The sequence below is a fragment of the Phodopus roborovskii genome, unplaced genomic scaffold (assembly GCF_943737965.1).
Source record: "Phodopus roborovskii unplaced genomic scaffold, PHOROB, whole genome shotgun sequence".
NCBI classification, from domain to species: domain Eukaryota; kingdom Metazoa; phylum Chordata; class Mammalia; order Rodentia; family Cricetidae; genus Phodopus; species Phodopus roborovskii.
Window position 1 is genome coordinate 29,817,428 of NW_026126407.1, and position 14,362 is coordinate 29,831,789.

Genomic DNA, 14,362 nt, shown 5'->3' on the forward strand with positions numbered 1-14,362 from the left:
GTTTGTAATAACTCAGAGTATTGAGAGGCCTGTAACAAAGGCCTCCAATCCCCCCACCCCATTTCTTCCTTTTCTCTATCCCCAGAGGCACTCTGTGGCTACAGGAATGCCCATTCTCCAGCTACTCTTAACTGAGGCTTCTCCAGGTGTCCGGGCTTCTCCCTTGCTCTAGTCCTCCCAGCTCCTGCTCACTACCAGTCTGCTGTCTCTCCAGTATTTCCCGTTCATTTTCTTGTATTGGATTATATGTTTGCAGAACCTCATGATCTTTCTTGTTTTTATTTCCTTATTTGGGTGGCATGGGTCTTGCTGCTGCTGAGGGTTTGGGAGGGACTCCTGAGCCATGCTGGGGTGGGTACAGATGGACACAGCCACTGTGGGGGTCACAGAGGTACCTTTTCTTGTCAGTGCCTCAAGCACCCTCGTCCCATGTGAGGAGGTTGGTTCCTGTGACAACAGACAACATTCAATCATTTGTAATTTTGGTGGCAACTCCCCATTCTTGTTTGGCAACTGTGTCACTACCCAGAGGTCCATGTGTTGGAATCGTGGTCCCTGGATGGTGGTACTAAGAGGAACTTTGGGGCTTTTTTCCCCCTAGATAGGGCTTCTTTGTGAAGCCCTGGCTAGCTTTGTAGACCAGGCTGGCCTCAAACTCACAGAGATCTGCCTGTCTCTGCCTCCTGAGTGCTAGATTAAAGGTGTGTGACACCATGGCCTGGCAGTCTTGGAGCTTTCAAGAAAGGGACCCTAATGCAGTTCTTGAGGCAACTGGGGGTATTGCTCTCTCTATGAGGCCTCTTGGGAGTCATGGGGAGGAACTTTCTCTGGCTCTCTGTGGAGTTGGCAATCCTCTACTCTCATAACCCTCCATTATTGTAATCTGCCCTGATGTGCTACATAAGGGGCTTGCTGGAGCTGAGTCCATTCAGGTGCCATGTCCTGTGAGCTAACTAGGCCTCCTTATTAAGTTAGTCTCTTCAAGTATTTTGTTAGGCCATTAAACAGTAACTGATATCCTGTCAAAGTCATAGTTTTGGATGTATCAATCTAAATTATCGTGGAGGGCTAGATGTGGACAAGTCACTGGCCATAGTTAAGGCCCCAGGGCTGATGCACTCCCCAAACTCCAGTAGACATCAATGAGGAGTTGCATGAGACAGAGGAGGCCGTCTTAGCTGGATGATGCTAGAACTCATTTAGAATCCCAGGGATCCCTCATGGGCCCTTGAAGTTGTCTTTGTGGCCTGGAGGTAGGGATGGGGCTTTCCACCTATTTATTTAACAAAGTCTCTCAATGACCTTTCAGCTCAGCAACTGGCTACCCTGGCTGGCCAGCAAGCTCCAGGAATCTGCTTATCTCTGCTCACCCAGCACCAGGGTTACAGATGTGCTCCACCAACACCTGGCTTTAACACATTTGTACTTCTCTGACAGCCATCTCCCAGTCCCACATCCCACTCTGAAAGCATATTGATACATTCCCAGGAGGATCTGGGAACCAGGTACTGTACTGTGTTGAAGCGCATCCTGTACCTAAGAATCAGAGACACACTATGGACACTCATGTGCAGGACAGGCGTACAAATGTGTATTTACTCTGATTCTAAAGTTTACAAGGGAGCTAGGCAGAAGGTCATAATATACACATTGCCGACTCCATGACTCCCGTCAGTCTTCCTGACTTGGTTCATTGCTGTCCGCCAGAAGGCTATCCTGATACCAGCAGGATGCAGAAGGAGATGGGTGACTACAGAAACAAGTCCATTGGGAGGGACAGGCAGGGGCCATCAGCAGAATGCCAGGGGCCAGAGAGGGCTCTGAGCTGGTACAGGCACACCTCATGTTGCACCATGATTCCTGCTGCAGTTACAGAGGTTCCCAAGCCACCTGGTGACAGATGGCGGTGTTATTCTCCATAGCACATGCCACTCAACAAGATCACATGATTGCAGTCACCCAGCTCATTTTAGGTAGCGCTGTGTCCCTGTCCAGAATGGACAGATTGAGTATGTGACCCACTCGGTCGTGAAGGCAAAGTTTGCCCAAGGCATGTCAACCATGCTCTTGGGGGCCCTGCAGGTCAGCCAGGGCTGAGATACCATAAAAGGTTTCCTGTGCCAATGTGGCCATTGTGGCAGGTGCCAGGCCACAGGGTCTGGTTTGCAAAGTTGTGAGGCTTTGCATCAACTTCCACCTGTTGGGCCATCTGTGACAGGGTTGGGATGGGCTGTGTCAGCTCCATTACTTCCTCCTTCTCCTTTGTCTCAGGACTCCTCATGTCTTCCCCAGAATAGAAGATCTACAGATTCAGACACATAGAGAGCGAGGTGAGCCCCTCCTGGTGGCCAGGTACCTTCTCAGCATGGTGGAGGTGGCCAGAGAGGGTGTGGCAGATCCTTTTGGCTCAGCCCTCTGAGCCTATTGCTTGTTTCTGACTTCCACCTGGCTGTGCTGATGGGCTGAACGAGCTGGAGACAGTGTGTATGGGGTGGGGTGGGACATACACGGGCATGTGTGTTATTTTCTGGCGTAAAAATATGGAGCAGGAGTTCCTGGCCCTGGGATATGCATCCTGACCATCCTGCAGAGGTGCAGTGACCCCAGTAAGGGTCACTGACTCAGTCTCCTTCCAATATCCGTAGCCCCCGAGTTTTGCTCTGGTCTCTCTGGTCCTGGCTTGTTCCTCTTCCCTCCTCCCAGGGAGGACACTGATGGCCCCGAGTGGTCCAGGTGTCTCCCTCCACCCACCTTGCATGCCTCATCCCGGCACTCAGACCTACCTTAGAGATCTCCACCTCTCCTTTTCTGTCTGGTTCTCTGGGCTCTCACTCTCATAGGAAGCCAAATACAGACCTAAACCAAAACAGAAGTGAAATTATGCAATTACGGCAGGTGGCCGCAACTCTTTGTTCACCTAGAACTTGACCTGCTTTTTATTTGTGAATTAAACTTCTCGTTTGGAGATCATTGTTCATAGGCAGCATGCAGAGATCCCATGGCCCCAACTACCCAGTTTCCACCAGCAGTAGCCATGTGCAAAACTATAATGATGGTTTAATGTACATTTTTTTTTCTACTCAGGATGCTAAAGCATAGTACTTAAGAGAAATTTGTAGAAAACACATTCTGAAATTTAAATTGGATTCTTCCCTTGGCTAGCAATAGAAAGTATGCTCCCTTCTGAGCTGCAGCCACAGCCCCCTCAGTCATGTGACTCCAACACATACAGTTTACTCAGTAAACAAATGGACTGTTGTGCATATAGTGATATAATCTGTTTTATGTTAGACTAGGCTTGCTGGCACACCTTTGAGCCCAGCACTCGGGAGACAGAGGCAGTCAGATCTCTGTGAGTTCAAGGCCAGCCTGGTCTACATAGAAAGTTTCATGCTAGCCAAAGCTACATAGTGGGACTCTGTCTCAAAACTAACTAACTAACCAAAACAAAACAAATGCAAAATAACAAAACTAGTTGCCTTTGTGTTAGATGACTGTTGGATGCTGTAATGTTAGTGTTCTAAGCATGTTTGCTGGACTAAGCCATGATGATGCATAGTCTAGGGGTACTAGAGATGTGTTTCTGACTTACAGTATTTCCATTAGCATGGGTTTACTGGTGTGTAATTCCATCATGAATTGAGCTACCCTGGTACAGTATTGCCATAATCAGGACAATGACACTGGCAGAATTCAGACACAGGTTATTTCCATAACAACTAAAGCACCCATGGGCAAAGGTGCAGTTTTAGCGTCACATCCACCTCCTTCATTGTCCCCTTTTTTCCTTTATCCTCTCCTCCTCAACCTCCCTCCACCTCCCTCCTTTCCTCCCCTCCTTCCTCCCTCCCTCCCTCCCTTCCTCCCTCCTTCCTTCCTCCCTCTCTTCCTCCCTCCCTCCCTCCTTCCTTCCTTCCTCCCTTCATCCCTCCCTCCATTCCCCTCCCTCCCTTCTTCCCTCCCTCTCTCCTTCCTCTCTTTCTCCCTCCCTCCCTCCCTCCCCTCCTTCCCTCCCTCCCCTCCTTCCCTCCCTTCCTCCCTCCCTCCCTCTCTCCTTCCCTCTCTCCTTCCCTTCCTCCCTCCCTCTCTTCCTTACTCCCTTCCTCCCTTCCTATGATGTTGGAGATTGAATGGAGGGCAGCATTCTATCCACATCCCAGACCACCACCTCTTTTCTTAATTTCTGACAATCATAAACTATTCTCCATTTCTTTATTTTAATAATTTGAAGAATTTTATATAAATAAAATCATGCCATGAAGTGGCTTGTGTCAATGGCATGTATTCTGTTTGTGTCTGAAAAAGTCTAAAGTAGGGGGGTATCACAGTTCATTTAGCCATTCACCCACAGACACACTGGGGTTGTTTTCAGTTTGAGATTATAACAAAGTGAATTTATAGACACTGATATACAGGGTTTTGTTTCTCTGTGAGCATGGATATCATTCATCTAGAATAAACCAATGCCAAGGAGTGCAATTTCTTGGTCATAAAATGTTAATAGTACTCAGTTTTACAATAAACTTTTTGTCAGTTGGGTATGCTGGTCCCTGCCCATAATCCCAACACTGGGGAACCCAAGTGTGAGTTTAGAGTTAATCTGGGCTACAGTGAGACCCTGCTCTAACAAACAAAACAAAAAATAAAGGTAACAGCAAAAAAATAATACAAACAAACCCCAAATCAAGACCTCTTTGTCTACACATATGCTTCCTGGGATGTGACACAGTTTGTTACGACTCCGTATGTCCCAACAAATCTCCACAGAGTGAAACTGCTGCCATTAAATCTGTGCATTCAACAAGCCAGACCTGGTGCCACAGCCTTCAATCCCAGCTGCTCTGGAGTCTGAGGGAGGAGAATCACAATGGCAGGTTTGCCTGAGCTACAAAACAAGTTCAAAGCCATCCCAGGCAGCTTAGTGAGACCCTGCCTCAAAATAAAAACAAGAGGTTGGGGGATATAGCTCAGTGATAGAACATTTGCCTGGAGCTGTGTGAGGCCTTCAGTTCAATGGTTTCCAGAAACCAATGTTTCATGCCAGTGTGTATCACATGCTGCCTTCACACGTGCCCCCACCCATGCACCATCCATGGAAAGACCCATAACTGGGCCATTGCTCCACTCTCCTCATATGAGCCCCAGTTCTTATTCTCACTCTCATCTTATTAATGAGGAAAGTAGTGGGGGGTTGATGTTGAGATAAGCCTAGTCCTACACTAATTCTTCCATAGTGTATAAAATTCTGACACTGTAGAAAGACAACCATGTTCACTTATGCTTGTAACATAGAATGCTCATGGCAAATGGACAGGCTACTCATGGTTAGGATGCTCAACAATGAACACACTGCATGCAGGGAGGAATCTGGACTCAGGGCTCCTTGAGGTCCTATCCTGTGACCTGTTGGGTTGGTCCTGTGCTCCTTAGGAGGCACTGGGGTGCTGATTAGACAAGGGAATGTACCTTCTCTGTTCCATTTGGGACCAGCAAGTTTGAATGTGAGGTGTCTCTGCCCAGAGTTGGGGTCCCTGCCTGGTGACTGTCTAAAGGACCAAAACACCATTGGACAGTCCTACTGCCTGAATGTCCAGGCCATGGAGCTACCTTACCGTCTTCGCTGAAGATGGGGGCAGTGTACAGGTAATGGGTGATGCTCGGATCTTGCTCAAAAGGACATTCCACTTGTTTCCAAGTGATGAACTCTCCAACCTGTTTGGCCAGTTCCAGAAATTTCTGCCAGACACAGAATCACAAAATGGAGCAAAGTAAGTGGCTTGCCTTGGCAAAGCCTTGGCTCATCACCCTTGACTGATCTTGTGGATCTGAAGAGGAATATGGAACCAGAGGTGACATCAGAACCTAGGAAGGATGCTGGCAGTTCTGTGAGAGTTGCCTTGCCAGTTTTCCTTCATACCTCTTAGCAATCAGTAACACCTGTTGCCTCAGGCTCCCAGCTTCCCCATCGAGGGGATGGCAGCCAATGGCCCATAACTTTTTGAGACAGTGTGTGGTAGAATATCATTATAAGGTATGTGACTTTTGTTTATACTACACTTGTTTAACTCTGTGATGCTGTGTTACTGCACCTGTCTAAAACACCCGGTGGCCCTAATAAAGAGCTGAACGGCTAATAGCGAGGCATGAGCAAGGATGGTCAGGGCCAGCAGGCAGAGAGTATAAATAAAAGCAGAAACAAGAAAGAGAGGCGCAAGCAACCAGTCACAACACCGAGAGGTGTAATCAGGGGCCAGCCACCCAGCCACCCTACCAGCCACAGAGTGAGAAGGCAAGTAAGATATACAGAACTTAAAAAAGATTAAAAGCCCAAAGGGAACAGGTAGATGAGATTAATTAAAGATAAGAAAAGCTGGCTAAAAACTAGCCAAGTTAAGGCCAGGCATTCATAAGTAAGAATAAGCCTCTGTGTGTGATTTATTTGGGAGCTGGGTGGTATCCCCCCTCCCCAAAAGAGCCAGAGTTAAAAAAAAAAAAAAAAAAAAAAACAATGGACAACAACAGTGTCTCATTTTGTAGCCCTGGCTGGCCTGGAACTACCTATGTACACCAGGCTGGTCTCGAACTCACAGAGATCCTCCTCACTCTGCCTCCAGAGTGCTGGGATTGAAAGTGTGAGCCTCCATACCTGACTGCTCTCAGCCTTTGCCTTTATGTAACAAGACTGTGCATAACTTTATTTGAATTTCTTTTTGTGTTTTTCTTTTGGGAAAGTGATATTTGTTGACTTATAGGGTGCTGTAAATATAGTTCAGTAAATCTATTTAAATAAAACTTAAGTAATTTTAAGAGATTTATGTTACTTTGAAGTATGTGTATGTATGTGGGTATGTGTACATGAGTGCAGGTGCCCACAGAGGATAGAGGAGGGTGTTGGAACCCCTGGAGCTGGAGTCATAGGCATTTGGGAGCAACATGGATGCTGGGAAGCGAAGTGAGGGCTTGTGGAAGATTAGCACATGTTCTTAACTGCTGAGCTATCTCTGCAGCCCAGATTTACATTTTATTTAAATATTTATTGTGCATGTATGTACATCTGTAGACATATGTGTACCTTGGTGCACACATGGAGGTCAGAGGACAACTGGCCAGAGTCAGTTTTGTCCTTCTACTGTGCAGATCCTAGGGAAGGAACTCAGGTCATAGGGCAGGAAGTAACGTCATCCACTAAGCCTGTCAACAGCTCTAAATAAATTATTTCAAGTATATTTTTAAATAAAATCATCTTTAATATACACAAGCAATTGTTTCTAGGATCCCTTCACCCCAACCAAGATACCCAAATCCACAGAGGCCTAAGTCCCTCTTTTAAGATAGTATATTATTTCCAGGTAGCAGATATTGTTGCATACTTTAAACCATCTCCAGGTTCCTCCTCACACCTAACACAATGTAAATGCTATACAGATGGTTTCTGTGTGCATTGTTCTGGGAACAGTGACAAGCGAAACAGTCTGTACTCCTTCAGTACAGATGTAAATAAGAAATGTTTTCCACTCACCAATGCAGAACTCGTGGAAACAGAGGGCTGGCTGCATGTGTGTTTAAACACTCAGAGTGTGCTAACTTTTAGAAGGGTTTTAAACACATAGCATCTGGCTTCGGTTTGACTGTGAAATGCTCCCCACAACTTCCCTGGTTGGTGGCACTGTTGGAAGGTTCTAGGACCTTTGGGCGGTGGAGATTTGCAGGGGGAAGGAGGTCCCTGGGGTGGGCGGGCTTTGATGGTTTACAGCCTGGCCCCACTTTGTTTGGACTCCACTTCCTGCAGTGCAGATGCAACACCAGCTTCCTGTTCCTACCTCCATGCCTTCCCTTCCATGACGACTCATCCCATCGGAACTACATGCCATTTGCTTTGCTATCCTCAGCAGTAACAAAGAAAACAGGACACAGGCCAAAGCCATGCCTGTGATGGAGAGCCTCAATCAGCCCTAGTAGCAGTGTGGACAAGTGAGTGAGCATCTCACAGTTTTCCCCAGCTCTGATTCTAGGGACCAACTCAAAAAGATGAAATGATTTGAGTCCCAACTCCTAGTTATATGTCAGGATCACTGCCCTGCAGTCTCATCCACGTTGCCTCTAAACAATAGCCTGGGCCCACATGCTGGGTTGGACACTCAACTGGCACTGCCAGCTTTGGGACAGTCAGAACCTGTGAGTGTCCCCTGCCCCTGAGAACCACAGCACAAGCCTGGCCTCTTGGGCCTGTAGCTGGTGTCTGCAGGATCTCAGGTGACTCACAGGCCCCCATTAATCCAGCTATCCAGGGCTATCAGCCCATGTTGGCAACTTTTGTCTGTGTGTGTGTTTGTGTTTATATGATTACAGGTGCATGTGGGCAAGTAGAGGCCAGAGGACAACCCCAGTTTGCTTTGTAAGAGTCTCTCACTGTCCTAGCACTAACCAATTAGGCTAGGCTAACTGGCCAGAGAGCCCCAGAGATCCCACTTTCTCCTCCTAGCAGGTCTAGGATTATGAACACGTGCCAACAAACTCAGCTTTTCTTCACATGGGTTCCGGGGATGGAACTCAGGTCCTCAGTAAAGGGCATCACAAGCGATTCTCTGAAGGCATCTCTCTAGCTGCCTCCTTGTTTGTGCTGGGAACTTCTAGCAGCTTGTCTCACTGGCTGGTATCCCTGAAGGCCTGGGGGACCCACCTCAAAGTTGACATGCCCATTGGGAAGGCGGTTGGCGCAGCCCTCGTTGAGAAAGTAGATGTCCTTGATTAGCAGGCTGAAGAAGGGGATGACAATCTAGAAGGGAGAGGGTGCAGATCAACTTAAAAGCACAGCCCCCAGCAGCTAGAAGGGGGCTCAGAGGACAGGCTCAGAGTCGTAGCATCTCCACCTGCCCCATGGTCACCCAGCCTCAGCATGGGTGGGAGAAAATTCATGCAGGGATCCACCCGCTGCAGGTGACTTCTCTAATCAGAGTTCAGCCCAGCTCCTAAATAATCCATCCTACAGTCCAACTCCTGAGCTGTGGGCCAGAACCTCTGCGGCTAGAACACAAACAACTCCACCTGTGTCCTGGGAACAGAGAAGCAGCCGGTGGACTGCAACAAGGCCATGGTTGTCACAGCTGTGCAAGATGGGGTTTGACATCTGGCTCTGCCATAGCCTTGCAGTACAACTGGACAGTGCAGAACCCTCTCTGCTCAGTGGAGAGGGGTTGTTGTCTGGCTTTCTAATGTTATGGTTCCTGGGCCAGGTTGTACAAGTTTCCTAGGGAAGGGATTGGGCCAGGTGATTTGATCCCTCAGGCTCCTGACTGCTGTAGTTTGTATCCTGTGTTTTCCAAAGGCCCATATGGCTATGACTTGCTTCTAGGGAGGTGTTTGTGGGAGGCTGTGTAAACATTAGGAGGTGGGGTTTAGTTAGCAAAAGATACTTAGTTTCTGGGGACATGTCTTTGAAGGAACCATGACAGCCTGTGTTTTTTTTCTCCTCTTTTTGGCTCCCCTACTACCAAGTGAGCAACTTAATTTTTAACATGTGTCTTTCCCATAAAAGGCCCAGAGCAACAAAGTCAATCAGTCATGGACTGAAACCGCTGAAACTCAGCCAAAGCAGAACCTTTTTTCTTTATAAGTTGGTTGTGTCGGCTCTTTGATTACAGTGACAGAAAGCTGATTAATCAGTACATGATACAGCCTGCTATCAAGGCTGACCCTTCTGACCTTGGACTGTCTCTTCCTTACCTTCTCTCTGCTGCTATGAGCAGTCAGTGAGCGGTGAGCCGCCCCACGCAGGGCTGTCCTATAGTTGCAGAAATTCCCCGTTGGGTCCATCTGGTGCTGGAAGGAGACAGGGAGGCATCTGGGCAGCCATATTCAGGGACCATTTGGACACACTCCCTGAAGCAGCAACCCTGTTTACCTCTAGGATGAAGAACTTGGCTGTTTTCACTTTGGCCCAAGTCTTCTTCAGCCTGGAGACAGGGCTCATGTTCATGCCGGCTGGAAGAAGGTATATAGAGCTGGGAGGGCTCCTCTAGCCTGGACGGTCCCCTTTGTTCCCATAGGCAGAGGTCTCTGTGCCCTGACTATGACTGAAGGGTAGCTGGGTGGGTTGGTGCTGGTGTACACTGTACTGAGGTGGTCATGTCCCAACTACATGGGCCCCCGTGGCATCATCAGAACCCATTTTGGTCTCCTCATACTCTCTGTCTCTGGGTGCACACTGCCAGCCTCTTCAAATGCACCACTTAGGGACTGACCATGTGTTAGTATTCAGGCGTCTGAACTGGCCTGCCCTCGGAGATCTGACAGGATACACCCTCAGGTGCAGCCACTACGAGCACCACCTGTGCCTATTCACCATGTTCCCTTTTACAAGGGCCCTGCCCACCTCCCATGCTCCTCTCTTTCTTTCTCTGCCTCTTTCTGAGTGTTCCACCCTCCCTCCCCTCTGCCTCTCTTTCCTCTCTTCCCCTGTTCCTGTCCCCTGAGGCCGGTCTCCCCCTCCCCTTACCCCCTTTGATGATCCTTTTCTCCTAATAAAAACCCCTCCCCTTGAACTCTGTCCCATGGTGTCTTCCTCTCTTGTGCATAATGGAACAGCTCCATCTGCCTCTGGAGCAGGGATCCTGGCCACCTAGCCCATAGCCACCCATTGCAGAAAAGACCCTTGACGTGCACCCCACCTGCCAGCCGTGCCCACTTTAACCTCTCTAGTGGGCCTCACACAGGGTATTCCAGGCCTGGTAAGATCACTCACAGATAATGGCCATGAGGGAGTTGAAGTTGCCGATGTTGAAGCACTCACGGGCCACATCAATGAAGAACTCGATCACCTGCGCTCTCTGCTTCTTCTTGGCTGGCTGGGGGCAGGACATCATACATCAGAGCTCCAGTGGGTGTGTGTCCCTCCCACTCCCTGCTCAAACACCCCACTCAACCAGCCTCCTCCTGCCCTTCTCAAAGCCCACTTCACAACTGAGAAGTCCAAGGCCCAGGGGCCTGGGGTCCTTCACAGAAGAGCCAGCACACACATCACAAGTGTGGAGGGCAGTGTGACGGTGAGGTATGCGGTGCACACGCCCCTGCAGCACCAGAGGGCTGGTGAGGCATCTTTGGGATGGTCCCCCGCCCCCAAGGCTTTCCCCTGGAAGACAGAGGTACCGCTGTTTCCTTTCCTCCCATCTCGGAACGTGCTCCCTCCTCAGTGAGGGCCGTACACCAAGTCTGGGTCCTGCTCTATGTGCTGCTCCCCCTACCCGACTTTCTGTCAGAAAACCAGGCCACTGTGAGAAGTTACCTCGGCACTCTCTACCTTTCTGGTGGGCTAGAATCAAACTGTCTGCTCCTGGGTGTCCAGGTGTGCTCTGTCCAGCCTCCACACAGGTAAACCTGGGCTTAGCCACCGAGCCAGTAATATGACTATGGGAACAGGGCCAGGCCAGTACAACTCAGGTGGATCCTGCTTGTCTGTCAACACAATAGCAATCTCTCTAGCCACCAAGAGTGTACTGTGACACCTCTGTAGGTGTGCCACCAAAGCTCCTCCAAGTAGAGGTCTCTGCTGCAGAGAGCTGCCTACCTGAGGTCTAGTCCTGTCCTTCAAATGGCAACACTAACCAATGACCATCAGGTAAGGTTTAGATAAAAGCTGACCTCTCACCCCACTATGGACACCACAGGGCAGTTTCTCCCTCAGTATAAGCCCGACTGCCCTGTTCATCTCTCAGGTGCCGACCCCTAATGAGCGCTGACTCTTGATCTTCGTCTCACAGCCTGTACCTAGCAAGCCCAATTGGACTAGCCAGCCTGTCCTGTGTGCTTCCCCTTAGAGGACAGTACTCTTGGTATAAAAGAAAAGAAGGTGACAGGCAGAGTGTGGCCAGTGTGTTTAACACTGGGATGCCAGAACTTCCTGCTGAAGAAGCAATCACTGGCTTGGACTTGTTTTTCACTTTGGTTTTTTATGAATTATGGTCCATCATTTTCTATATTCAGAAAATGACAGGTAAAAAGTGCACAGGAGACTGATGGTTTGAGTGAAATCGTTCATTTCCTTCAGAACACTGAATAAAAATATTCAAAGCAAGGCTGATAGATACAGTGAAACCTGTAGCAATAACCTGCTTTTCTCCCCCAAATATCATTTACTAACAGCACTAAGAATAGCATAGCTTTAGATTACACTCTAGTGTAATCTAGTAAAAAGACACTAGTAAAAAGTAATAGGGGCTTGATGTTAAATAAAATAAAGGCCTTAGGAATAGATTTATTTCTAAACTCATTGTTGGCCTGGACTTTTAATGAGCTATTTTCCCAGTTCAGTCAGGTTCAGACTGACACACACAGTAGGCTGCCCTCACTTCTCAGCAAATGGCCCAGCTTCCTCTGCAGCCTTGGCCCTGTGGAGCCACCCTGAGATCTACTTATAAGGGACATTCACTGGAGGAAAGAGGTGAACCTGGTCTGGCATGGTGGTCCAGCCATACCTTGGACTTGGGAGGCTGGGATTCAGTACCCCCCCAGGGAGCCTCTGGCTGCCAGATAGGGCCACACTGGCTACTCACCATGCAGATTTCCGTTGCTACGAGATAGCACAGTCTGTTGAACCACTTCACATAGGCCTCTACGTTGTTAGTCTTGTCACTGAAGCGGGGCTAGGAAAGACATATGGGCTGAATCTCCTTGTTGGTAAGATTTTAGGGTGCAGAATCAGATCACAGTCATTACAGAGAATCCAGACACTGTGACAGTCTCAAAGTCGGCCAGAAACACAATGACCCAATGTGTATCTTCCTGTCTCCTTCCTATAGGCTGGTGGCCCTGGGCTCATCTCCACCATCACAGTGCAGGGGAGAAGACAAAGAGGAGGACTGGGGTATAAAGCTCAGCAGTAGATTGCATACTCACAATGTGGAAGTCCGTGGTTCCATCCACAGCACCAGATGAGGTACAAATATATGAATTAATGAGGCTGTAGCTCAAAATTTACTGGTATGCACACACAATCAATATTTATTCTGTATAGATTCTGTATTTGCAAATTAGTCTATTGCTTGATTTTTTTTCAGTTCCAATAGCTTGCATTACTTTCCCATCTGTTGGTGTGCAGGGACAGAAAGGCAAAATATTTGAACCACTCAACTTACATAAGTATTTCCAGTGAAGACTGAACTAAATGAAGCTGTTATGTCTTGTTTCTTGGAGCAAGGATCCTTTATTTAGTGTCTCTTTTATTTTTGTGTTTTCTTTGGAGAATAGTTTCAGGGTTTTGAAAGGATTCCAAGAATAATACTGGAATGATATATTTTATTCCTAAGCACATAAAGGTTATGGTGTGTTCTACAGAGAAAATATATGCTAGATAGCCTTCATTTATCTGTGAATGTACAGATGTAGATAGACAGATGGATGGATAGACAGGCAGATGGACAGACAGACAGACAGGTAGATAGATTAGATATCTATACAGATAAATATTTCCTTTCTGTGGTGCTGGTGATGAAACCCAGGGCCTTGTGCATGGCAAACAAGCATTCTACTCCAGAGCTACAGCTCAGACCTAGACATGAGTTGGCCTGGCCACTTGCTAGATAGAGTTCAGTGTTAGTCAGGGACACAAAAGCACATAACCATGACTATGTGTTGACTGCATGTACAAAGTATTGAGGAGTTTGCTGGAGCCTAATGCTACATTTTCCCCCAGGAGCAATGGCTTAGGATTGCTGATTTGATGTTTGTGTTGGCACTCTAGAACATAGTGAGTAGGAATAGCATAATCAACTCTATGTATGTATGTGTGCATGCAAGTGCATATCCATAACTATAGATTTCCATCTTAACCTTTTCCCGAGTCATAAAATGTTTAGAGAAAAACAAATTTCAATCTACACTGAACGTTCTATGTATGGTGTGTGTGTGTGTGTGTGTGTGTGTGTGTGTGCGCGCGCACGTGCATGCACACGCCATTGTTTAAATGAGTAAACTTAAGTAAAGAAATGTGTATGTTGAGCCAGTAGTGGTAGTGCACACCTTTAATCCCAGCACTCAGGAGGCAGAGACAGGTGGATATTTGAGTTCAAAGCCAGCCTGCTCTACAGAGCTAGTTCCAGGACAACTAGAAAACTGCAGAGAAAAACTCTCAAAAAAAAAAAAAAAAAACAAAATATGTGTCTGTTAAAACTACCAGGATAATTTCCAGCTAACATAGAGGAGGGAGATGGGGAAAGCTGTAAAGAAAGAAGAGAGAAAGAAACTGGGAGGTCAGGGAAGAGGACAAATGGCACAGGAGTCAATGAGGACAAACTCTGAAGATCAGCAATTGCAAGCAGATCCCATTCACTTGATAGCTGCCAACCTTTGCTGGCTCAACGGAAGATTT

General features: G+C 47.7%; 1 protein-coding gene across 1 annotated transcript in view; it reads right to left on the reverse strand.

Annotated features, from left to right (window-relative positions):
* Positions 1-1,869: 1,869 nt before the first annotated feature.
* The window catches only part of Rasgef1c (RasGEF domain family member 1C), a 62,359-nt gene continuing 49,866 nt past the window's right edge, over positions 1,870-14,362 (reverse strand). Inside the window, exons 7-14 of the mRNA XM_051180826.1 lie at positions 12,549-12,638; positions 10,742-10,844; positions 9,902-9,981; positions 9,724-9,819; positions 8,681-8,776; positions 5,613-5,736; positions 2,784-2,856; positions 1,870-2,302 (exon numbers count right to left, since the gene is read on the reverse strand). Of these exons, the coding sequence (XP_051036783.1) occupies positions 2,278-2,302; positions 2,784-2,856; positions 5,613-5,736; positions 8,681-8,776; positions 9,724-9,819; positions 9,902-9,981; positions 10,742-10,844; positions 12,549-12,638 (687 nt within the window). The 3' untranslated portion in view covers positions 1,870-2,277. The remainder of the gene's footprint in view (positions 2,303-2,783; positions 2,857-5,612; positions 5,737-8,680; positions 8,777-9,723; positions 9,820-9,901; positions 9,982-10,741; positions 10,845-12,548; positions 12,639-14,362) is intronic.